This window comes from Vitis vinifera, chromosome 11 (genome assembly GCF_030704535.1).
Source record: "Vitis vinifera cultivar Pinot Noir 40024 chromosome 11, ASM3070453v1".
Classification (NCBI taxonomy): domain Eukaryota; kingdom Viridiplantae; phylum Streptophyta; class Magnoliopsida; order Vitales; family Vitaceae; genus Vitis; species Vitis vinifera.
The window spans coordinates 12,294,193-12,320,181 of NC_081815.1; the positions used below are offsets into that span (position 1 = coordinate 12,294,193).

The window sequence follows — 25,989 nt, forward strand, 5'->3', positions numbered from 1 at the left end:
ATTAACATCAGGACAAGAAGGAATAAGTTCTGTACCTAGTGTTGGCTTTGGATTCTTGGACCTGCATAAGGTTAAGAATAAACATTGTAGTAAACTTGAAGAGGGTAGCTTAGCAGCAATGGGACCAAATTTGTCAGGAATGACAACCATAGGAATGACAGTTTCAGACTCAGATTCAATGAAAACAGTACTTGGTATTTCTGGGATAATTGCTGGAATTTCTAGGACAACTGCTGGGATGGTGATAGTAGCTTCAGACTCAGGTGTAGAAGAACTTGCTGGAAAGTCAAGTAGGATCAGGTCCTGGTCTTCCATAGATGATGATGGCTCCCTTGAAGAGAAGGATTTTGAAGGAAATATTGTTTTTCAGCAAACGTGGCATCCATGGATACAAAGAACTTCCTTGAAGGTGGATGATAACACTTGTAACCTTTTTTGATAGCAAAGTAACCCATAGAGAGTCAGAGACACTTGTAACCTTTTGCCTGTATCAGTATGTCAATTGATAATTGCTTGGTCTTTTGATAAATTGCTTTGCTTTTGTGATTTTGTTCTGATTTTGTGTTATTTGTTCAAATTTCAATTTACATGTAATATTTTCTGGGTGCTTTATCTTAACTTAATTTTTGAGCTTGGGTATGGTAGTGGCAATTTTTAGTAATGGTGGTTAAATTTGATGCTTTTTGGTGCATGTAATGGTGGAATACTCAAGAAGTGTTTGCCATCTTCTCATTATTTTTCAGGTTAAGGTCAGGGAAGGTGGAACAGATTGGGGGTGGGGAGTGGTGGTTAATGTTGTGAAAAAGGCCCCCGCAGGAGGCACATTGCCTTCAGCCCTGTCTTCTTCACGTGGTGGTGGCTATATAGTTGATACCCTACTTCATTGTTCACCTGGTTCAACTGAGAATGGCTCACGTCCAAAACCGTGCCCTCCTCACCCTGGTGAAAAGGGTGAAATGCATGTGGTGAGTTGATATTCGTGCAAAACAACAGTTTGATGCTTAATTGTTTTTTTGGTGAGGCTGAGATTTACATCATCTGCCTTAGGTCCCAGTTCAATTGTCCCTGATCTCTGCTCTTAGCAAACTAAGAATATCTATACCTCCTGACCTCCGGCCATTGGAAGCAAGGCAAAGCATACTGCTTGCAGTCCAGGAGCTAGGAACACGCTTCCCTCAAGGCCTTCCGAAGCTTAATCCAGTCAAGGTATTTATTAACTAACTTGCATTATTTTATGGAAGTCTTCAGTCCAACTATGAATACTCATGTCAAATGTCAACTGGTAGATTAACCATTTGATCAGATTATAATCCTTTAGGTAATGGGTCATGGTAATCAATTACATCATATCTCATTGCGTTTTATCATTAGGCCCTGTTCAGTGCTTGTATCTGAGGTGGTAATTGGTTTATGTTAAATACTATTTGTGTTTGTGCTGGGGTTTTGCTTGCAATGTTATTGTACAGTTCGTTTTGTGCCTGATTTTATAAGTTTATTCATATTTTTTTAATATGATGCAACTGAGGTGTGTCATCTGTTTAAGTTGTATAATAACTATGTTAGTTTGGCTGAATCTACAGTCTTCGTTCAATTCACTCTTTCCAGAGCCTTATCATCCATTGTTTCTGTGCATTCTTTTCAGTCATTTCATTGCCCATCTAAAACCTCCCAGGTTTGACCTGTACAAGAACACTATCTTCCCCTTATCATCATCACAATCTTCCCCCTCATAATAATTCTTGGTTGCTTTCAATTTTATTTTCAATGCTTTAACAATTTTCTATTTCTTGTTCATCTCATTAAATATTTTCTCAGAGGAATGGAATCACTCTCAGCTGTTGGTCTTTAAATTTGATATTAAGTAGAAGAAGAAGCTTGGCATATATCTAATTCATTTTGCGAAGTAATTGATTAAAGTTGCTACTTTTATTTTTCTCAGTATTTCTGCTTTTTGGCAGGACATGGGTATTGAAGATCCAGAATTTGTTGAGTTGGCCAATCAAATTGAGGAACTTGAGCAGAAATTATTTGCTCATCCACTGCACAAGGTTTGCCATATTATGCAGTGTTAGCTCTCGTTTGTTTCTTTTGAATTTGTGAAGGTGTCAAAGAGCCCAACTACTGCTATAAGATGTCTTGCAATGCTGCTGTCTTCAAGTGATTTTACCTAAGTATTACTTTCATCTGATTCTTACGCAGTCCCAGGATGAGAATCAGATCAGAAGTTTCCAGAGGAAAGCGGAGGTGAATCATGAAATTCAACAGCTTAAGACAAAAATGCGTGATTCCCAGGTATTTTTCTCTTCAAATGTTCCTTTATCTCAGTCTGATGCATGTTTGAAATATAGATTGGAAAACACACTTGCAATCGATGAAGAGCCAATATTATACTGCATGTATGATACATCTTTTTGCACATCTTGGTGGGCTGTAGTCACCTGCCAAGAAAGCCTTTGGCATGAAATATGATTCAACTGATTGCATGTATTGCAGTGTGAATATTTAGATATTGCTTTTGCATGGATGCTCCAAATATTGAAGCACTTACATAATTTGGATGAATTGGATCATCTTTTCCTCTTGGTTTTCAGATGGGGAAATCTTTTATACTGCTCTTGTACTTGGTTTGTGCCCTGTCTGTCGTCCCTCATATGATATTTCTCCTTTACCTATAAATAAAATGGTATGAATTATCTTCCTGGGTAAATCATGGTTTTGGAAATTCTCCCAAGAGGGGTTAAAAAATGTATAACCTTTGTAACTTTGCATGTGGCTGTATGAACAAGCGGCATGAATTATAAAGTTTGTCTTCTTTGTACTTTGCCCTATCTTTGTTTCATCTATCATAATCCTTGAGTTCTTTCACGTTTGCATTCTCTATTACTCTCGGACTGTAGTTTTCACTTGATATTTGTTTTATTACTTGTGGTGTGCTCTTGGAGGTGCAAAAAAGAATTCCCTTCTGGCATTGAACATGCAGAATCTGGTATTGATGTTTTTATCCGGATTATATCATCTTTTCTATTCATTATAATGCAGACAATATAATATGTTTTATTGAGTCAAACAGCCAGGATACTGACATGTTTGCTAGTAGTTGGGATTCTAATTTCCGAACATACGGTGTTAGCTATGTTGGTTTTCAAACAAACCTGCATTTTCATGGTTTTTCCTGTTCTATGATTTAATTTATTTTTAATTGATTTTGTAGCTTCAAAAATTTCGTGATGAACTTAAAAACCGTTCACGGGTTTTGAAAAAGCTTGGCCATATTGATGCTGATGGTGTCGTCCAGTTAAAGGGACGGGCTGCCTGCTTGATAGACACTGGAGATGAGCTCCTTGTTACTGAACTGATGTTCAATGGTAAATTTTTAATCACTCTTACCTGATTCTTACCTATTATCAGTGTTAAAGGAAGAGGGCAATTTTTCTCTTTGGTGTGCCACTGTGTTTTCACACTTGAAATGACTCAAATTACCCTCTCTCAGGATTACTTATGAGAGTGCTCCCCATATGATCTCTTGTTACCTTTCAACTTCTTCCACAAACAGCCTTCCCTCCTCTTTCAACTAGTACCCATAATCCTACATGTTATGCCTCATGCATGTAGCAAATGTTTGTGTCTAGTGTCAATTAAGGCTTGTTGTCAGGCCAGCTGGGGCTAGGCTTGGGCTGTGGGGCACTCTGCCATCAGAATTGAATTAGAAATTTATAGTAATGTTAGGCCTCTGGCTCTCTGCCTGGCTTAGCCTGATTAGGATTTTTTTTTTTTTGATCTGTAAATGAGATTTGTATTAAAAAGGCCAAAAAAGGCAAACCAAAGTACACACGATGTATACAACAGCAGCCAAAAAGCACCAAAAAAAGAAAGAGAACAAAAAGATACTCCCTTCCTCAAACTGACCCCAACCTATCAATGAAATCTACTATGAACATCAATCTTTCACCTATAAACAGTTTGGTCCAAGTTAAGAAGTTACACAAAAACAAGTATTTCAACCTTTGGTTTGAGAATTCCACTTTCTCAAAAGATCTTCTATTTCTCTCTTTCCAAATAGTCCAAAAGAGGTATAAAGGAGCTGCCCTCTAAACCTCTTTCCGCTTTCTTCCAACAAAGGAACCATATCAGCCTAGCAGAGTCTCTAACCGTGGATTGCATCACCCAAAAAACTCTAAAGAGAGAGAATAATAGGTCCCACAACACCCTTGCCTTGTCACAATGCAAAAGGATGTGGTCAATAGACTCCTCATGAGACAAAGATAGGAAACAATGGTTGGCCAAAGACCACCCCCTCCTTTGAAGCTGGTCAAGAGTCAAAGCTTTTCCCCAAGTTGCCTCCCAAGCAAAAAAGCACACCTTAGGAGGAACCCATGCATTCCACACAACACTAGAAGGGAATTGCACTACCCTTCTTGTCTTTAAGCTAGCATAAAGAGATTTAACAAAGAAAGTTCCACTCTTCGTATCAACCCAACATACTTTATCCTCTTTACTCTCTTCTACCACTTTATCTTGAAGTCTTGCAAAAAAGCATTCCACAATTACAATCTCCTAATCATTTAGGGGGGCCTCAGGAAGTTAAGATTCCAACCACCCCCCTTGTTAGAATGTTGCCACAACTCTACCACCCAAGCATCTTTAGAGTTAGAAAGAGCAAATAAAGAGGGAAAAGAAACATTTAACGGCTCATCCCCGCACCACTTATCTTTCCAAAACTTTATCCTTTTCCCATTGCCCACCGAAAAGGACAATTTAGAACTAACTACATCCCACAACTTTCTTATGGTCTTCCATAACCCAACACCATAGCCTCCTCTCACTTCCTTAGAGCACCAACCCCCTTCCAAATCCCCATATTTAGCTCTAATGATTTGTCTCCAAAAGGCCTCCCTTTCTGAACCCAATGCCAAATCCACTTACAAAGGAGGGCCTTATTAAGCGAGTGAAGGCGCCCAACACCTAGGCCCCCTGTCCTTCTATTAGAGCAAACGGTATCCCACTTCACTAGATGAGGCTTACTATCTAAGGTCTTGCTTCCCCATAGGAAGTCCCTTTGAAAATTTTCCAACCTTAACCACACAAGCCTTGGCATCCGGAATAGAGACAAAAAGTAGATTGGCAAATTAGATAACATCCTTCTAATCAACGTTAGTCTTCCCTCTTTGGAAATATATTGTCTTTTCCACAAAGCCAATCTTTTGCAGAATCTTTCTTCCACTCCATCCCAAGCCACCAACAAATTAAAAGGGGCGCCTAAAGGGAGCCCCAAATAGGTGGTCGGGAGCACTCCCACTTTACAGCCTAATACAAGAGCCAACTCATCAAGGTTAGCCTGATTAGGATTCTGAAAACCAAGTCTTAGGGGTTTTGATGCCATATAGTGGTGGTTGATCGGTTGTCAAAAATGTCATTCTTCTTTCATTTCATTTTTTTTGCAAAGACAGATGCTATCTACATTACTAAAATGTTTTCCTTGAGAGGTTATTCTCTTACATGGGTTACCCAAGACTGTTGTTTCAGATAAGGATGTAAAATTTTGAGCTATTTTTGGAGAATACTATGAAGGTTGATAAATACAAACTTAATTTCTGTTCATTATTCCAACACTAAACAGGTGGGCAAACTAAAGTTGTTAATTGTAGCCTTGGTGATTATTTAAGATGCTTAGTGGGTGCTATGTTGGTAATTGAGACCAATTACTTCCCATAACAGAATTTTCTTGTAATAGTTCACTGAACTGGACCATGGGATACTGTCCTTTGAAATTGTTACTGTTTGCAGCCTTAAAAATCCATTGATTTGATTTTACATGAGGGAGGTTCATGATGAAGTAGGAAGGAAGTTTGCACTTAGCAATGAAAAATATGAAGTTAATGCTGATCTTAGGAGGCATTTTGCTGAATGCAAGGGGGTATGGTTATGATCCATACAAGACCAGATCATTTTCCTAAAGATGTTTATACGATGCTACATTCCAAGAATACTGGTTTGTATATAAGATTGTCTGAGAAAATCAGTTCAAATTAATTTCCTAAAGGTGTTTATAAGATGCTACATTTCAAGAATGCTGGTTCATATAAGATTGTTCAAGAAAATCAGTTCAAATGCTTATGCCCTTGAGCTATGAGATGATATAGCTATTGGTATTGTGTTTAATGTTGAGGAGATATTATATAGAGATCACTGTGATGATGCCCTTCATGATGAAACAGTTATTCAATAGCCATTAGAATGAAGCTTGAAGGAAGAGATTGAAGAGGTGGTTGAAAATCAAATTGTATCAAGGAGAGGGGGATGCTACCAAAATATTTGATCAAGTAGAAAAATTTCTCTTTTTCTAATTACACTTGGATTACCATCAGAAAAATTTTATTTGATAAATGATGATCTTTTTGAGAAGTATCATTTCTTTTACTCATCCATGTCAAAATTTTCCAAGTTGAAGAGAGAAAATGGAGAGCAATGTTGAAAGTATCTTTTGAAGACTCAAGTGAAAAGGAATTCCAATGCCCCAACTTTAATTTGGGACACCAAGGATAATTTAAGTTTCTCTTGGGACTTACAATAATTAGTTTGGGTGGAGCCTTTGTTAAGATTCTATTTTAGGTAGCGGTTTACTTTTTGTCAAGTTTCTATTCCTTAGTCTTCTTATTATAATAGGAAAGTTTTTATTTTTTAAATAATATTCCTTTCCTAGATCTATTCCTTTTCTTGTAAGACAAGATAAGGGATTAGGAATATTGTTCTGAACGGGAAGAGTCATAAGAGTCTACATATACAGTACACCTGTGTGATCTTTCAAAGAACAGAAGTTTTTAACATCTTTTATGCTTCCTTTGGGGGTATGCTTGTCTTTTTCCCCAATGTGATTGCTTGGGAAACCTAGGTGGGATTGCCTAGAGACCTTGGTGTGATTGCCAAAGACCTCTTTCTTATATTTCAGCCATTGTTAAGTCTTTCATCTTTTTATATTACTCAAAAACCTTCTATACTGCTAGAAATCTAAAGATTTTGCATCACCTTGTTTTTAAATAATGCTTACTGCTGTGACAATCCTTGGAAGAGCAGATCCAAACCTTTTCAGATTGGTAGTTAACAGAGATGTTATAGTTGGATACTGCTGCTGTTGGGCTATGATAGGGGTTATGGGAATCCAAGATTCTCTATGGACTTTAATGATTGGATGTTGGACACAGTGGTTTTGTTTTTAGATCTTATTCCATACTGGGAACTTGGGGCTGAAAGGAAGGATGGGTTACTTCGGAGGCTTGCTTTATGGTAAATTTTCTCTTTAATCTTTCTTTACGGCCATCTGCAAAGTGGGGTGTTTGGCTCCCTGGGAAACCAATATAGGGATGAAGGGCTTAGGTTCATTGATCAATGAATTTTTTCTGGGATTAGATGGATGTTGCCAGAAATGATTAAGCTCCATTGGTAACATGGCATGACAATTTTGCTAAAGGGGAAAGGAAAAGGAGGTGTTCCACAACCCTCGTATGTAAATGTGATGCATACGGAGGTAATAAAACAAAAAGCTCTTTGAGAGGGCAGAGGTGTCAATCCAGAAGATCAAAGAGGTTGTCTTACCCTCCATGCATGGACAGTAGAGTTCATTCTGGGAAGGAGGTCATCATTGTTAGATTTTGTCGATATGATTGGGCCTTTAGAGGAAATGGATATTGCTAGTTTTTCTTCTTTCTTTGCTTGGTGTAGCTTGTATACCTACCTTATACCTTAGTTGCTCCCCTTTCTTCACATCCAATTATGTACATCTTATTACTTTTTTCCTATTAATTGGAAGTGGGATATTATGGTTGCTAACAAGTGAAATTAATTAAGGGAAAGCAGCCATTAATTTTTGAATTTTGATGAAAAAGATTATGGTTGCTGGCAATGTGTGTCAATTGATTTTTCAATGGATAAATAGAGAAAGCCATTTTCAGCCATTTCAGAGATTTTCAAAGAGGATATTCATTTGTGAATAGAAATTAAAACAGGTGTATTTTTTTTTTTTTTTGGAATTTGACACTCATAAATAGAGGGTATGTTATGGTTGCTGGTCGGATTAAATAAAGTAGCAATTAATTTCAGAATATTAGATGAAAAGAGGATTATGGTTGCCTGCAATGAGAGTAATTAGGGGAGAGCTGCCATTAATTTTAGAATGTCTGATGAAAAGGGATTATGGTTGTTGGCACAAGGATTATGATTGTCAGCAATAGGATTGAATAGAATAGCTGTTTAACACCATCATAGAGCAAATTAGACCATCTGTTTCAGAGTAAATGGAGGGGAGTAATTACTTGTAATTGGAAGAGGCCCAGAGGCCCTCTTTTAGAGCAGATGGAAGAGTAGTTAATTGTATATACCACTTGGAAGAGGCTGTTTAGAGCCAATGAAAGGGGATAGTAATTTGTAAATAACACTTGGAAGAGTATTTTTGGGGGAAAAAGAAGTTAACACCACTCCTCACACTGCTTAAAGGGTGCGTTAACTGACTATTATGGCCATCAATGCGATTAAATTAAACAAAGATTTCAGTTTCACAATAGTCGATAGAAGTTGTTTGACTTCTTTTGTGGAGAGAGATATTATGGTTGATAGCAATGGGGAGTAGTCTCTGATGATAGGATCAATTGAACAGAGAGCAGCCATTAATATGACAATACTTGGTGAAAGGGATTACAGTGTCTCACATTCGGTATTGTTAGTGATGTGATTAAATAGAATAGCTGTTTTCATCCCTTTGGTGCAAATCGAAGAGCTGTTTGAAAGTAAATGGAAGGTGATATCCATTTGCAAATAACACTTGGAACTAATGTATTTTGTAGAAATGAACAAGCAGGCAAAACTTCAAACTTCTTTAGGCATAGAGATGCTAGTTAAGGGTATTATGGTAATTGAGTTGATCAAATGGAGAAGCTATTAATTTTAGAGTATCCGATTAAAAAAATGATTATTTTCATATTTTAGAAGATTGGTATTACGGGGATTGTCAGGACTTGCCTTATCCTGCTCCTAATAGGATGCTTTGGGGGAGGTTTAATTTGGTTTGGGATTTTGTTTTTGAAAGAGAGAAGGGTTGGGGAAGGTTTGGGTATTATTCCACCTAGCCCTGCCCCACCTTGATTATATATAAAATAAAAATATAATTTAATTGAACCTTTTCATTTTTTTTCCCTTTCCCTTTTGAACATATATAAAAGAAAAATGCAACTTTATGTCTTAAGAAAATAAAATATATAAATTTATGGAAAGATTAAATTATTTGTTAATTTGGGAAGGGAAAAATTTATCTATTAGAAAAAAAATTAAATTGGACAGGGTAGGTATGGGAATCCACTTTCCCATAACCACCCTGCCCCACTTTGATTCAGGTTTTGGGATGGGGATGGCAATGCATTCATATAATCAGGGTGGAGATGGGATGGGGGTTGCCCACTCCATTGACATCCGTGATCTCCAATGATAGGATTTGTTAAGAGAGCAACCACTATTTGGTTCCTATATATTTGTGCATATACACATTTGGCCTCCTGCTATTTGAAATGACATTTTTCTTCTTGTTTCCTGTTCATGTAAGATCCCTTCTGTTTATTAGTGAAAAACTATAAGAACTATTTTTTTATTGGTAAAAGAGGGGGAAAAGGTCTATACATGTATTTGGGCTGGCTAGTACCACAAGGGCAAGTGCAAGCCAGACCAGGAACTTGAAGCTAATGAGGCCTGCTTTCTTGGGCCCATTAAATGGTGCTCAGTGATCAGACAGGCCATCATGGTGGCTTATTTTCATATTGGGACATATATCTGTATCTGTGGATTCTGAGCAGTTTTCAATCAGGTACATTCAATGACCTGGATCATCACCAAGTAGCAGCTCTTGCAAGTTGTTTCATTCCAGGAGACAAATCAACTGAGCAGATACATTTGAGGACAGAACTTGCTAAACCATTACAACAACTTCAAGATAGTGCAAGAAGAATAGCAGAGGTGTGTTATCTACTAACTTAATTTCTTGCTTGTTATTTTTCAATTTAACCATGAAAAATGTTAAAAGCAACTTCCTCTAAAAATGATCGCAGATACAACATGAATGCAAATTGGAAGTGAATGTGGATGAGTACGTGGAATCAACAGCGAGGCCATACTTGATGGATGTGATCTACTGTTGGTCAAAGGTAGGAATCCAATTTTGATCAGTTAAGGGTGTAGTGATGCCATCTTTCCTTAAATGGAACTTATATTTTTTTTTACCCTTGTCTTCAGTCTTTGAATGCTCTTTATTAATGAAACTGTTTAGGATAATACTGCCAAATAAATTGCTTAGTAAAGCCATATATTCCCAATTAAGATTCAAATTAAATCTCTCTTTATTAGGAATGGAAATATTCTAGATGGCATCTCTCTCTCTCTTTCTCTCTCTCTCAAATATTATTTTGGGTATTACCAAAACTTCATCTGTTTTGAAAACATTGCCTGTTCAATAAGATTTTGTGATTGACAGATAAGATGGTTGATTTTTTATTTTCTGGGTTTGGAGGTGGACTAACTCCTTATTCTTTGAATTTTTGAGATGATAAAGGTGTAAAAGCAAGTGATGGGATTGATCATGCAGATGTTTATAGGTCTTCAGATATATTCTCTTTAGTAATTGATGAGGATGCTTAGGGGAGGAAGAAGTCGGTTTGTCGTGGAGTCCAAATTGTTTGAGATTGTGGTTGAGGATTCGGGTGGAAAGCTGAAAGGATGTATATGGGAGAGAAGTAGGGGTTTTGCTTCTTGGATTAGATTTGGGGAGGCTAGTCTTCGTTGTTTTTTGGAAGGCATTGAAACCTGTTGTAGAGAGGTTGATGATCAAAGATGGGTTATTGAATGGATGGAGGGAAACAGAAAGTTTAGAATGGAGCGACGGCTGAACAAGGCAGGGAGGTTCATCCTATGCTCTGTTCGAGATATAGAAGCTAAAAGACAGCATTATTTTCCCTGAAGGGAAGGATCAGGCCAGTGGCTGGAACTCTTTGGCCGTGAGGTTGAGAGGTCTTGGAGTGGTCTCGTCAGAAGGCTTAAAATTTACCAATGTGCCAGAGGTTCCGTTGAAGTCGAAGGGAGTCCTGAAGGTTCAGTGGAAGGAAAAGGGGGTGGAGACGATGTCTTTTGCAGATGCTGTTAAGTCGACCCCGAGAAAAGCAGGTGAGTTAGTGTGGTTAGAGGTAGGGGAAAAAGAGGTGTGTGGAAGATTAGATCAGTTGAGACATTGTCTGATAGGGAGGTGGGGTTCTATCTCAACTCCTTTACTTGAGTTGGAATATGTAAGGAGCTGGACCCGCCAGAATTGGGAGGTTAAGGGGAAGATGACGATTGTTGTGTTAGGCAGGGGTATTCTGATGTTTGATTTTGAGTTGGCTCAAGAGGCTGAGCGTGTTTTGGCCAGAGGCAAAAGAAGCATTAAGGAAAATTGTCTTATCTTGAACAGATGGAACCCAGAGGTGGGGTGTTCCTGCAAGATCTCCAATGCCGTAGAGGCATGGGTAAGGGTGGTCGGGCTCCCACTCCATTTTTGGAGGCTTGAGGTGTTCAAAAGGATTGGAGATGGGTGCGGAGGATTTATAGCAGTGGATGAAGAAACCAAATCCATGTCTGAGTTGCAATGGGCTAGGATTCTGGTGAAGCGTGCGGAATGGGAGGTCCCTAACTCTGCTCATATAGTTTGGGGTTGGGATGCTTTTCTCTCCAACTGTGGTGGGAATCTTCACCTTGGTTCTTGCAGGTGGTGCCAGCGGGAAGCTCCTCCGGGAAGGGCGGGCTAAGGGTAGGCGAAGAAGCTGTTGGGTCTCATTGGGTGGCTTGCTGCGGGAGTCAAAGAGAGAAGGTGGAGCAGTTGAGGTTGCAGTCGGAGGTACAAGACGTGGCGCTCGCTGGAGGAAAACCACCCACGCTTTCTGGTGAGGCCTCTGCAGAAGAGACTGATGAGAGAAGATGGGCTGGTGGTCTAGTCGACCTAGTGGGAGGGGGTAGGGAGTCCTCTCCCAATAGTCAGGACAAACTTGGATGTGGGCTGGCAGGCCCTTGCAGTGGGCCTAGTTGTGGACCTTCAACTTTAAGTTGTGGGGAGGCCCAAGGCCTTTGTCTTGTGAGCCGGGTGGATTTGGGTCGGGATCCAAGGCCCATTCACTTAAAAGGTCCCTTAAGTTACAAAGAGGGGGTGTCGGGTGAGGCCTGTGGGCCTGTTCGAGCTGTCACAAAGGGAGAAGGGGCCTTTTATGGGGACGAGACCCCAATCTCTCCTCCTAGGGCTTGTGTTGTGTAGTCGCCATCCAAAATCAGGGGTGCAAGTGGAGGCGCAAGCGGAGCCGACCCCCTTGTCGGGTTGCCGAGAGACTCGATGATGCTATGTTCCTCACAGTTGATGGATCGGGGGCACTTGACTGACAAAGCGCTTTGCGAAGAGGCATCCAGGTATGTCGATCTTTGTTTTATTCCATTGGGGGGCCGGGATCTCTCTTCTTCTTCTCCTTCTTCTTTCAGACGGGTTACGTTGAATGATGGGTCTTTCGGTGGTTCGGCTTCCATGGTTAACGAAGAGGAGCAGACCTCGTTGAGTATCATTCTGGCTGACGGTAGCAATGGGGTGCTAGCCTCTAAGGGAGAGAAGCCAGTGGCTAGAGAAGGTGCGGGAGGGGAGTTTGAGGGGTTGCTTCAGGACCTAGATGGATGTTGTTGGGACGACAGCTGCTTGGCGAGGTTTAGTAATTTTTTGGGCTTCTCTACAGAAGGTTTTGAAGGTGAAATCCTGAATTTTCTCCTAAGGACTAAGAGAAGAAGTGAGCAAAATCTGAAGAAGGGCTCGTTTGGGACCACTAAGTTTGATCAGGAGTTGAAAAAACTTGAGTGGTCTATTAATTATAATGGGGCGGGAAAGGAGAATTCTCTGGTCAGAGAAGGTGGGGTTAGAATCTCGACTGTTAGATGAAGCTAAAGATTCTATCCTGGAATGTCAGAGGGGCTAATGACAGAAATAAAATGAAGGTAGTTAAGGCCCTAATCAGGTCGCAAAAAGTGGATGTGGTGTGTTTGCAGGAGATCAAAATTCAAGAAATGTCCCAAGGGGTTATTCACAATCTTGGTGTGGGAAGATTCTTAGGTTGGGGAGCTGTGAATGCAAGGGGGACAGCTGGAGGGGTGGTGGTTTTCTGGGATAAGAGAGTTTTGGAGTTAGTAGGCCTGGAAGTGGGAATCTTCTCAATTTCGTGTTGGTTCAAGAACTGCGAGGATGGGTTTATGTGGTTCTTTACGGGGGTCTACGGACCTACTTTGAAAAGTTATAGAGAACCTTTTTGGGAAGAGTTAGGTGTCATTCGAGGACTGTGGTCTAATCCTTGGTGCATCGGTGGGGACTTCAACGTTATTAGATTTCCCAGTGAACATAGTAGAGAAAGAAGATTGTCTGGGTCCATGAGAAGGTTTTCAGAGGTGTTAGATGAGTTGGCTTTAAGAGATTTGCCTCTTCCGGGGAGACCTTATACGTGGAGTGGAGGGCTGAATGGCCAATCCAGGTGAAGACTGAATCGCTTCCTTATTTCGGAGGATTGGGAAAATCATTTTAGTGGGGTGTCTCAGTGCACACTCCCAAGGCCTGTGTCTGATCACTTCCCAATTCTGTTAGATGGGGGTGGGGTGAGGAGAGGTCCAATTCCTTTTCGTTTTGAGAATATGTGGTTGAAGGAGGAGGGCTTTAAGGAGCTTCTTAAGGACTCGTGGCAAGGTTTCAATTACAGTGGGTCTTATAGTTTTGTCCTCTCAGAAAAACTAAAGGCCTTAAATGTTAAGCTGAAGAATTGGAATAAGGAAGTCTTTGGTAAAGTGGGGGTGAACTTGAGGATGGCTTTGGACAAAGTGTCCTTTTGGGATGATCAGGAGAGGCAGAGAGCTTTAAATGAGCAGGAGTTAGAGGCTAGAAAGGAGGCTAGGGAGGATTTTAAAAAGTGGGCAATTATGGAGGAAATCTTGTGTAGGCAAAAATCAAGAGAAACATGGTTGAAGGAAGGCGATAAGAACACGGGATTCTTTCATAAGATGGCAAATTCTAACAGTAGAAGGAATTGTTTGAAAAAGATTAAAGTTAATGGTAACTGGCTTTCAGAAGATCAAGAAATTCAAAGGGGAGTGGTGAGGGCTTATCAGGACTTGTTATCGGATCCTGGTGGTTGGCACCCGAGTATGAGCAGTATGGAGTTTGATAGAATTGGGAGTGAGGAGGCTGCCAGGCTAGAGGAGATGATCTCCATGGAAGAGGTGTATCTGGCCCTCTCAGAGTTGAATGGGGACAAGGCTCCTGGCCCGGATGGTTTCCCCGTTGCTTTCTGGCAGTTTTGTTGGGATTTTGTCAAAGACGAAATAATGGGCTTCTTTAAGGATTTTTTTGAAAGGGGGAAATTTGTTAGAAGTTTGAACTCCACGTTCCTGGTTTTAGTCCCTAAGAAAGGCAGGGCTGATGATTTACGTGATTATAGACCCATCAGCTTGGTGGGAGGCCTGTACAAGCTTCTCGCCAAGGTCCTAGCTAATAGGTTGAAGAAGGTAGTGAGTAAGGTGGTGTCTCCTACCCAAAATGCCTTTGTTGAAGGAAGACAAATCTTTGATGCTGCGTTAATTGCTAATGAGGCCATAGACTCGCTGCTGAAAGGGGATGAAGCTGGTGTGTTATGCAAATTGGACCTAGAGAAGACTTACGATCATATTAACTGGGATTTCCAGTTGACAGTGATGCAAAAAATGGGTTTTGGGAAGAAATGGGCTGGTTGGATCAGGTGGTGCATCTCCACTGCTTCTTTCTCAGTTTTGATTAACGGATCGCCTGCAGGTTTTTTCCAGAGCACTCAAGGGTTAAGGCAAGGGGAACCCATTTCCCCTTACTTGTTTGTTTTAGGAATGGAGGCCTTAAGCTGCCTCATTAATAGAGCAGTTAGGGGGGGCTTCCTGACTGGTTGCAGGTTAAGGGGTAAGGGTGGCAGTGGGATTCAAGTATTTCACCTGTTGTTCGCGGATGACACGTTGGTTTTTTGTGAGGACTCCCAAGAACAAATGGCTATTGTAAGCTGGCTTTTAATGTGGTTTGAAGCCATTTGTGGTCTGAGCATCAATTTGAACAAGAGTGAAATTCTGCCGGTGGGAAGAGTAGAGAACGCTGAGGTTTTGGCTTTTGAATTGGGATGCAAAGTGGGTTCTCTCCCCTCCACTTATTTGGGGCTACCTCTAGGTGCTCCTCATAAGTCGGTGGCTGTGTGGGATGGTGTGGAAGAAAGGATGCGGAAGAGACTTGCTTTGTGGAAGAGGCAGTTCATTTCCGAGGGGGGGGGGGGGGGTGCGGGGTAGGAATCACTCTCATTCGGAGCACTTTGGCTAGCATGCCGATCTATCTTATGTCCTTGTTGCGTATGCCAAGAGTTGTTAGATTAAGGCTTGAGAAAATCCAAAGGGATTTCCTTTAGGGTGGGGGTGCGTTAGAGAAGAGGCCTCATCTTGTAAAGTGGGATGTGGTTCGTTCTCATAAAATGAAGGGTGGTTTGGGGAGTAGAAAATTTTCTATTCTCAATATGGCCCTGTTGTGTAAATGGAGTTGGTGCTTTGCGGCTGAAAGAGAGTCCTTTTGGAAGCTTATTATTAGTAGGAAGTACGGGGAAGAAGGTGGGGGGTGGATTTCTCGTGAGGTTAGGGAGAGCTATGGGGTGGGGTTTTGGAAGGAAATTAGAAAGGAAGGCGTTCTGGTGTTTAAAAACGTTTCTTTCACTGTAGGGGATGGTAGAAGGGTGAAATTTTGGAAGGACATTTAGTGTGGAAACATTCCCCTTTGTGAGGCTTTTCCTTCTTTGTTTGCCTTTGCGGTCTCTCAAGATGCATGGGTAGCGGATTGTTGGGACTCTATGGGGGATGCGGGGGGATGGTATCCTTGTTTCTCTAGACCCTTTAACGATTGGGAGATGGAGGTGGTGGTGAGTCTCCTTTCGTTCCTTCAAGGAAAGAGGCTTTTTGTTGGGATGGAGGATAGTGTTGTGGAATGCTTCTAAGAATGGGATTTTCTCTGTAAAATCCCTTTACAATACTCTTGTTTCTAGTGGTTCAGTCTTGTTTCCTTGGAGAATCATTTGGAGCCCTTGTGTGCCTTCAAAGGTGGGTTTTTTTGCTTGGGAAGCTTCTTGGGGGAAGGTTCTAACCCAAGCTCAACTCAAAAGGAGGGGCTGGTTTTTAGCAAACAGGTGCTTCTTGTGTTGTGATGAAGAGGAGACAATAAATCACATCTTTATTCATTGCCCCAAGGCGAGGGTATTGTGGAATCTTGTGTTTTCATTGTTTGGTGTTAATTGGGTCTTTCCGCTTACGGTTAGAGACACTCTCCTTGGTTGGTCTGCTTCCTTTGTGGACAAGAAGCGTGGAAAGACTTGGCGGGCAGCTCCTCTCTGTTTATTTTGGACGGTGTGGAAAGAAAGAAATATGATAGTTTTTTATAATGAGGCTTTGTCGATCCAAAGATTGAAAAACTCCTTCGTTTGTAATCTTTTCTCTTGGTCTAAGTCTTGTTTAGATGGAGAACCCCGTTCCTTAATTAACTTTGTTGATTGGTTGGGTTCTAATTGAGGGTTGGTGAGTGTTTGCTTTTTTGTGTTTTTTTGTTGAGGGGTTTCTTGTGTATACTCCCTGTATGCTTCAGGTTGCCTTCTTGCTCCCTTCTAATAAATTTTCTGTGATTTATCTATCAACAAAAAAAAAAACTCCATATTCTATGAGTTTGTCAAGCTGTCCTGGTTTGGGTGATTGAAAATGGTTTAGTTAGTAGGATTTCTTTGTTGTTTTTTTATTAGAGTTTTCATTTTTCTTATTTCTCTTTTCTTTCCTTTTTCCCAGTTTAGCATTCAGCTGTTTTCCTTTTGTTTCTTGTCCAGGGTGCAACTTTTGCAGAGGTTATACAAATGACTGATATCTTTGAGGGTAGTATCATTAGAAGTGCTAGAAGACTTGATGAGTTTTTGAACCAGGTATGTTGATTGAGTCTTCGGAAGCTTCATTCTCTTCTCCTTGTGAAGGAGGGCAGTGCGTACATAAGACTGTCTTTTGATGATTGTACTTGCCTCCAAAGAAAGAAAAAGAAAAAGAAAAAAAGAGGAGCACAAAAGAAAAGAAAATTCCTTATCGAATCCATGGTTATAAGTACCAGAGTTGTCACAGTATCAATGCAGTTCCAGTAAACTATGATGTTTGAAAACTAGTTTTTACAATGTAAAAGAATGAAAAAATAAAAAAAAACTTGAAACATATTAGAATGACAGAAGGTAGCAATTTCTTCAGACAACTCACTGAAACATTAAGTGGTCCTATTGTCAATGCCGCATTGCAGAATACCCAGTATTTCACCTTTTTAAGTATGTTGGAGTCAGTTTTCCCTTGAATAGGCCAACTGAACATGGTTGTTAATTTCTTGAGCAGCCTCTTCTTACCTATGTTTGTTGATGAACTGTACTTACACAGCTTGTGAAATTGTGCTTGAATAGTGATAGCTTGAAAATTGAAGACAGTGCACTAATCCCATTTTCTGGATTTTTGATTTCCTGGGCCTTGTTCAGTTGCGAGCTGCTGCTAATGCTGTGGGAGAAGCTAATTTAGAGAACAAGTTTGCAGCTGCCAGTGAAAGCCTTCGTCGGGGTATTATGTTTGCAAATTCCCTGTATCTATAAGATGTTTTTCTAGGGCTTTTGTGGTTCAGGGCGTATGCACTCCAGGGAAAGAAGTTTCCTTCTGCAGTAGAAAGTGCTGAGTTGCCATCTGAGATACCGTGAACCGACATAAATGGTTCCATTTGCCTTCTCTTTTCAAATGCATTTGAGTTTCCGTTTTTGCAGCATTGTTGTAGATTTTCTTGTTTGACCCATTTTACCCACATTGTATACATGCAAAATTTAGGAAACGTTGGAAAAGAACACAACAAATAACAGAGTAATTTCTACATTCATATTTTATTTGGATTTTGCTGTTTATAGCTGTTAATACCAACACTTATAATTTCTGTCTCTTTCATGAATGATGAGAGTGACCCTTCGTGGGGTCTTTGGCTTAGGAACTCAGAAGCAGTAGGTTCTACTTGGTCCATGGAAGTTCCAAGCATCCATAGGTTTTCCTTTCCCTTTTTCCGTCGTTTCTGAAACACAAAATTATTCTATTCATTTTACTCTGAAAGAATGGTATCCATCCTTTACACAAGGTACAACAGCATGACTTTTTGGCAACAAATGGAGAAAAAAAAGGGGGATTGTAAAGTATAACTGAACGATGAAACATAACAAAAACTATTATCCAAAGTTTTTGACTGAACTATGCGGTGATTGGAGTGAACGCGACTGTAGAATGGTTGGCGATGTGCAGGCTAAACTGGCCTCCTTTTTCGGACACGTCAATCTTCTCCACCCCAATTGGAGGCCTCATTTCAAAGTTCATGACCATTTTGCCGATCACAAGGGCTAGGATGGGGAGCGCGAGTATGATCCCAGGGCAACTCCGCCTACCCACCCCAAATGGCAAGAAGCGAAAATCGGCCTTCCCACCTGCTACAGCGTCTGTGGCAGACTCCTCTTGCAGGAAGCGCTCTGGGCGGAACTCCTCAGGATTCTTCCACCATTCGGGGTTGTTGGCCAGCCACCAGGCATTAACCACCACCTTGGACTCTTTAGGGATGGTATAACCGCCTAGCTTAGCTTCTTCAAGGTTCATATGGGGTACGAGGAGGGGAATTGGTGAGTGTAACCTGAGGGTCTCTTTCACTGTGGCCTGTAGGTATGGAAGTTGGTGGAGGTTGGATTCAGTGACTGCACCCCCCTGGAGGACGGTGGTGATTTCATCCCGAATCTTGGATTGGACATGTGGATGGTTAACCAGTTCAGCAATGGCCCATTCCATGGACCACAGAGTAGTCTCTATAGCTGCAACATTTATGTTCTCCACAATGTAGAGCACATTTTCTTCACTGATTTCTCCCTTGTGTTGAGCATCTATTATGTGATCAATGGCACACCTGATCTTGTGTTTCTCTCCATTAGCAGCCATTATTTCCCTATACATACAAAGGAAACGAGTTAGAGTCAAAACTCCTAAATTTCAGAGCCTGTACATTTGACATGCATGTTGATTGAAAAAAACAGTCGAAAAACCAATGAATTACATGCATGGTTTACCTTCTTTTCTCAACATAGTAATTGTTGAAAAATGCAAGCCTACTGCTTTGCAGCTCCCTGCACTTGTTCAAGTAACCTCTCAAAAATGGCCTAAGCAGAGGAATGAAGTCTCCATAGTTGTAATCAAAACTCTGGGCCAACCGGCTTCTTTCAGAGTTAAACCGCGTGGCCTGGATGAACAGCGGATCCTCTTGAGACTCAAACTTGGCATCGAACATCATCCGGTACATGATATTGTACAGCATCAACTGCAGACGCTTCCTGATAACCAGGCCTTCAGTCTTCACACTCTCCTTGTTCCTCAGGTCATCGACCACTAGATCCATTTCCTCCTCCCACATTTCACTGTATTGGTGCACCACCTTGTTAGTGAAGAATGGAAGAGTCATAATCCGACGCATTTTCCGCCAGTGGTCGCCGTAGACGGTGAACACCATGTCCTGCCCGTTCCCCGTGAAGATATCAAACACCACATTCCGCGGCCGGGATCCAAACTCCACACCTTGTGTGTGCAGCACCTGGCTAGCCAGCTCGGGATCCGACACCACTGTCAAGTTTTTTGACCCAAGTTTCAGTAGGAAGACCGGACCATACTTCTGTGCCATGGAGGCCAATAGCTGGTGATTCAGGTCATTCCCAACTTGGAGCCAATTGCCAAATATGGGTATGGAGAGAGGCCCTGGAGGGAGGGAGGCGGAGCGCTTGGAAATTGAGTAGAAAAGGTACAGAATTAGAGGAGCCAAAGGGAGAAAACGTGCTATATTGGGAGAAATGGGCAAGTAGGAGGCCAACAACCTAGTGGATGAGAGGAGAATGATTGTAACAAGAGTGAAAAATAAGGGCTTATTGAGAAGATGGGCCATGTTTTTTTCTTCCCCTTCTTTTGTGTGTATGCAATCTGTGGATTGAGTAGAGAGGAGCGGATGGAGCTATATATATATACACAGAGGAGTGACAACTGACAACTCGTGAGGGTTGGTAGAGTTGGTGGTGCAATGGTTTTGAGAAAATCTATGGGCCCTCTTGGAATCAGGGTAGGAGAATGCATTAATCCCTTGTTCAAGTCAAAAAAATGGGGTGGTTGACTGGTTGGTTGGTGGAGTGCCTCCAGCTTGGACCAATTTGCTATCTGCTGAATCATCTCGGTTTTTTCCCATTTTATAATTGATTGAAAGGAAAAACAAGGTTTCGGATGCCCCATATCCTGGCCATGTCAGCAAAATAAAATAATTGCTACGCCTCTTCCACCTTCAAGTCTTTGCTTGCATCAGCATAAATAGAGTGAGCATGTTTTTGAATGTAAGTAATAAGACAATCTTGGCTGAGATGCATATGATCACATTTTTTTACTAGTCAATTTTTTGTATTTCATGAATGCTTTAGAATAAAATTGAAATATGTTAAAATGATGGGTATAACGGGTATATTCGGAACCGATTACTGAATTAGAAAAATTACCCGATGACAATTTAATGGTACGGTTAAGACTTAAATCACGATAAAAAGTTAAAATTATATATAAATAATTAAAAAAATTAAAATATTTCATCATTTTATCTTTGATATTATCAATATTACATTGTGATAAAGATAAAATATAAAGGCGTTAATATTTTTTATTTTATTAAATAAAAATATTATAATATTCAATTGTCAAGTAAAAAATATTCAATATCTTTATTGTAAGTAGGGATGGCAACGGGGCGGGTTTTTTCGGGTACCCGCCCCGCCCCGCCCCGCCCCGTTTACATATAAAATCAATTTTAAAATTTAATTTAATTTAAAATTTAAAATTAATTTTATTTTACTATTTTTAATATATAGATAATAATAAAAAAATTAATAAAATAAGTTATAAAAAATATAATAATTTTATTATTTATAAATATATTTGTTTTAATGTAATTAAAAATTTTAAAAGCAAATTTTATTTTTTTTTTAAAAAAAGGAGGCTAAACGGGGCGGGGCGGGGCGGGTTTGGGAATTTCCCCGCCCCGCCCCGTTTAAATTTTTAAATGGGACGGGGATGGGAATTAATTTTAATAAACGGGGTGGGGTTGGGATGGGGGCGACCCGTCCCAAACCCGCCCCGTTGCCATTCCTAATTGTAAGTAATAAATATTGCATGCAAAGTGTTTAGCCCTAGTGACAGTATATTCCAAAATTAACCTTTTGGACAAGGCTGAAGCCTCCTCTCCCAAAGAAAAGGTGGCGCTAGTTATGAAAAATGAGAAATCAGTGAAAACTTTGGTCAGTCTTCAAAAAAGATACAAGTGAAAAACGTGTGAGTTTTGAGTTCAAGAATGGTGGAGCCTGCCACCATCTCCACCGTGCTATTTGTTTGACCTTTGAAAACATGACCCACCGGTTGGGTCGGCTGACTCGCCGGTTCTGATCGACTAATTCACCGGTTCAAAGGTGATTAAGGGATAAGGCGGTTCAAAAGTTGAACCAGACAAAACACATGATTGTGTATCTTAAAAATTAAAGTCCATAAGGTAGTACAAGTTACCAAATTGGACCCATACACCTTCGGTATCTTTGCTGATGTATGAACCAAATACAAGGTTGTTTTGTTAATGGGTTTTGAACTCCCTGGTTCCAACTGGTCATTGACAGGAATGGGACCAAGACACTTGCCGCTTAAGTCTATTAAGGCCTTTGCCTTCTTAAGGTTGTGGTTTCCTATGGTCAAAGTGATGATAAGGCAACTAGGGTCTTATGTTTGGATGGTGCCTACTGCTAAACTATGATTGCTTAGTCCAGAAGCCTTTTCTGGGCACTCATCCCCTCTTACCATACACGATTGCTTAAAGAATCTCCCATAGGATGACACTTGCTCAATGACTTCTAGGAGAGGGATCTTGATTATGGTCGACCTTTATGGGTTTAACATTTGTTGGAAATGCAAGTAAGGCTTGCTTCTCATTGAGCCCATGTCCTTTGAAAGAAATTTTAGTTTCTTGATGTAATGAACCTACCTAAAAGGTGGGTGAATAAGTATTCTTTAATTACACCCTAAATTAATTAATATTTTATTATTTTAGATTTGTTCTTTTATATTAATTCTTTGGAAAGAGCATGAATCTAATACAAATATTATAAAAATCAATCACGTAAACGAACGTCAAATGTAATGGGGAAAATCACCCAACAACCCACTAGGTGCTAAAAATCACGAGTGGTATCTTGATCGTTAAATAATTTATTAATTATATATAATAAAAAAAAATAATGCACAGTTTTACCTAATTGGATACACCTACTTTCTAAAGTCTTATATTAATAGCATCTATACTCTTTTTCCATATCCTTGACGTAACACTCCTCTATACTCCTTAATGAATTCCTCAGAGTCTTTATCAAAGTTTACCTTTGTTAAAATTGAAAGTTACTCTAAAAAAATATCTTAAAAGTTTGAAAGATAGAAGTTCAATGTTTTGGTGAATGACTATGCTCTTTTAGGGTTTATAAAAGTTCATTGTCCTTTTAAATAAAATATATTTATTTATATTTATAAAACCCTTTTTACAATTATGGAGAGTTTTCTAATTCTAAAATATTCCAAAGATCCTTTTTAGAATCAAATACCAGTTTAGAGATAAAAAAATAATTTTAAAACTTCTTAAATATATTCCAAAAATTCTTTTAAGAATCAAACACAAATTTAGAGATAAAAATAATTTTAAAACTTATCAAAAATAATTTTTTGGAATTAAAAATATAGTAGAAACCAAATTAGGAAATAAAAAGTATTCTCTTCCTAATTTTTTGTATTAACAATTCCAAAAGCTTTACCAACTATAATACATACTTACCTTAAATTTTATGACTTCAAAAACCCGAATTTAATGAAGTTCCAAGTTGTCTTGAGACAGATAAGACCCAAAGAAGTAAGTTGCATCTAATTAGTAAGAATGAAGTAAAATTGTCAATTAGATAAAATAAAGTAACAATCACCTTTTTTGGCAATTGTGTGACAAAATACATAGATACAATGAGACCCACCATCATAACTCTCATAGAATCTCATTGAACCCTATCCTAATCCTAGTCTAAACCACTTTTTTCGCAATGATGTTGATTTCCTATAATCTACATACACTTAATAATAAACATGTGAAAAACATAGTATAGCAAAAATAGAAAGATAACCTAATAAATAAATTTAATGAACTTTTTTACTCCCCATTTTTGTCACAAAAATAAAAAAAATATATAAGAGATTTACGAATGATAAAACAATCGCAAATAAATAAACTACCAAATATCCAAATTCAATCCAATGGGGAGAAAACAAAGTTTCAAAAGATAATCCAAAACACAATAAAAAATTTACTCTCTCTAATATATCAAGAACATTACAAATCTATGAATCTCTAAATCTTATTAACTCAACTTCCTAAAATATATTTTATCGTTATAAGGAAGTTAAAATTGTACCCCAAATTCTCAAATATCAAGATTGAACACTTTTGATACTCCTCAGAATACCTAAACATTCTTAGAATTATAATTTGAACAAAATTAGTTAGAAATTAAGTAATTGAGATATGATTGAACATGAAAAATTATTTATCAAACTATGAAGGGAAACAAAATAATTTAATTTTAGAATTCAAAAGATTTTCAAGATTGAATAGAATAAAATGAGTGAAAAAATAGAACCTTCAATTCCAAGAAACAAAATCATAAACAACTTGAGATTCTCATTCCATCTCTCTTCATTATTTCAACTAATTAATTTAAGATTCAAAAGTAGACAAGTTCAATTTGAAATTCATCCACAATATTGTCTCTTAATCTTGAGAAAATATTGAGTTGGTGCAAAAGTTGATAGTGACTTTAACCTATGGGTAAGATCTTAAAGTGATCATATATTCTCTATGGTTTGAGTCATTATTAATGGAAATCGGTAGCAATATGTAGTCTCAATAGAGACATCATGATATCTCATGGGCTTTGAGACAATGTATCCCTTTTAGGTGATCCTAAGGTTGTGTGATCATGAAATTTGTGAGCTCACAATAATTCATTTAATGGAATTTGATATATGATCACATAATAGGAGGATCTGTAACCCAAATATTTTAGAGGTAGTTTTAAAAGACTAATAGTTTTCACTTTGTTAGACTATGGAAAACTAGTTCATGAGGAGACTATATAAAGTAGATATTAAGTCATGAACCTGAACACTTGGTGTTTCATTGTAATATATATATAGGGTACTGGAGTGTAGTTGATTTTCTATAGTGAGATGTTTAATCAACTCCAAAATTGGATTATATTGGAGCCAGTACTATTCTATAGGTCTCAATAGTCCCTGATCAAGTTCATATTCTTTAATGACATGGTTTATGAGGGTTGTATAAGTTTTTAGTTCAGTTGTGTGCATAAGAGCATTTTGGTAATTGTGCAAGGTTGCATAAGGGTAAGTGAGTGATATATCTAGACTGGGCTAATTGATTAATTGGAGTCCTATTAAGTTAATTAATCTATTAACAACCTTTTTGGGTTAGATTAAATGACTTAAACTTATGGTGGACTCAAGTCACTTAAGTATAATAGGAAGCCTATAAATACCTCTCTTTTAAAGCTTAAGTTTTTCCACTCATCCCCTGTAGTCCAAAGAGAGAACCTTAGCCTCCAACCTTGAGATCTCCACCATCTCAATGCCTAGACTCAAAGACAAGTTATTGGGTAGATAATTATAGGTTTATGAGATCTTATTTAGATTTAGAGTTTTCAACACCAACATGAATTGATCCAAGAACATCTTAATCACAGATATGACAATTTTCTTTGGATCTATGGTATGTATTTGGTTTTTGAATGTCATTGTTTCCGTTTTGCTTAGATCTAGAGAACCCAAGATATGATTACATGCACCCTAATGATCCAGGGTATACGAATAGAGCAGTCCAAAGTTTCCCAACAAGCTTGCTCTGATGCCATTTTTAGTGACTTCCTTTTAAGGAATGGTGAAGAACTCATGATAAAGATTCCTAATGAAATGTTAATTAAATATGATGATGATGAAAATCTTGAAGATAGTTTTATTAACAATATTTTCCTTTCATTCAAAGAAAATGCACACTTAGTCGAATATATCACACAACGAGCTATCTTTGCAACAAGAAATAATAATGTTAGTATGGTAAATGAAAAGCTTATTGAAATGTATCTAGAACATATTAAAGTTTTGACTCTTGAGTTAACCATACTCAATTATTATCAAGAAGAATTTTGAATATGGTAACACCAAAAGGTCTTTATTTTCATAAGTTGGTAGTAAAGAAAAATTGTCCTATCATGCTCTTAAGAAACTTGAATTCATCAAATGGGCTCTGCAATAAACTAGAAAGGTTTGCAAATATTTTAAATCAAATGTAATATATGTATAAATTATAAAGGGACAATATGTTGGAAAGAAAATGTTATTACTAAGAATACCTCTTTCATCATTAGAAAATGAAGGATATCCTTTCCATTTCAAACATGTCTAATTGTCAATTCAACATAGTTTTGCAATGACTAAAAACAAAGCACAAACTAAAACAATTCCATTTGTTGAAGTGTATTTACCTCAACTCATGTTCTCATATAGTTAACTATATGTTGCATTATCACAAGGAACTTCAATGTCAACAACTAAAGTCCTCATAGAAAATGTCACCTTTATATATGCCATCATAAATAGATCTTCAACCAAAAAATGTGGTGTATAAAGAAGTTTTAATCCCACAAAGTTAATGGGCCCATGGATGTT

At 38.7% G+C, this 25,989-nt stretch overlaps 2 protein-coding genes across 6 annotated transcripts in view; one reads left to right on the forward strand and one right to left on the reverse strand.

The window, feature by feature from the left end:
- Positions 1-18,062, forward strand: part of LOC100246661 (DExH-box ATP-dependent RNA helicase DExH10) — a 29,119-nt gene extending 11,057 nt beyond the window's left edge. For 4 of the 5 annotated variants that reach the window (XM_010658399.3, XM_010658401.3, XM_010658400.3 and 1 more), the window contains exons 9-17: positions 744-965; positions 1,048-1,206; positions 1,959-2,048; positions 2,200-2,292; positions 3,212-3,365; positions 9,845-9,993; positions 10,086-10,181; positions 16,941-17,033; positions 17,619-18,062. In XM_010658399.3, coding sequence (XP_010656701.1) covers positions 744-965; positions 1,048-1,206; positions 1,959-2,048; positions 2,200-2,292; positions 3,212-3,365; positions 9,845-9,993; positions 10,086-10,181; positions 16,941-17,033; positions 17,619-17,729 — 1,167 coding nt within the window. In that variant the 3' untranslated portion in view covers positions 17,730-18,062. The remainder of the gene's footprint in view (positions 1-743; positions 966-1,047; positions 1,207-1,958; positions 2,049-2,199; positions 2,293-3,211; positions 3,366-9,844; positions 9,994-10,085; positions 10,182-16,940; positions 17,034-17,618) is intronic. The other variant, XM_019223050.2, reaches the window with a different exon arrangement.
- Positions 18,063-18,187: 125 nt separating this feature from the next.
- LOC100267215 (cytochrome P450 CYP73A100) lies at positions 18,188-20,126 on the reverse strand. Its single transcript, XM_002266106.4, has 2 exons — positions 19,221-20,126; positions 18,188-19,099 (listed from the first exon to the last, which is right to left on the reverse strand). Exons 1-2 carry the CDS (start codon positions 20,081-20,083, stop codon positions 18,364-18,366), a joined length of 1,599 nt encoding a protein of 532 aa, XP_002266142.1. The 5' UTR covers positions 20,084-20,126; the 3' UTR covers positions 18,188-18,363.
- Positions 20,127-25,989: the final 5,863 nt, after the last annotated feature.

What these genes read in the sequence shown, in the direction of transcription:
- LOC100267215 (XM_002266106.4), bottom strand. Translation starts at nt 20,083, where the DNA reads ATGGCCCATCTTCTCAATAAGCCCTTATTTTTCACTCTTGTTACAATC. An exon ending in TACTATGTTGAGAAAAGAAG is followed by an intron (nt 19,100 to 19,220) that starts GTAAACCATGCA and finishes TTGTATGTATAG; the next exon opens with GGAAATAATGGCTGCTAATG.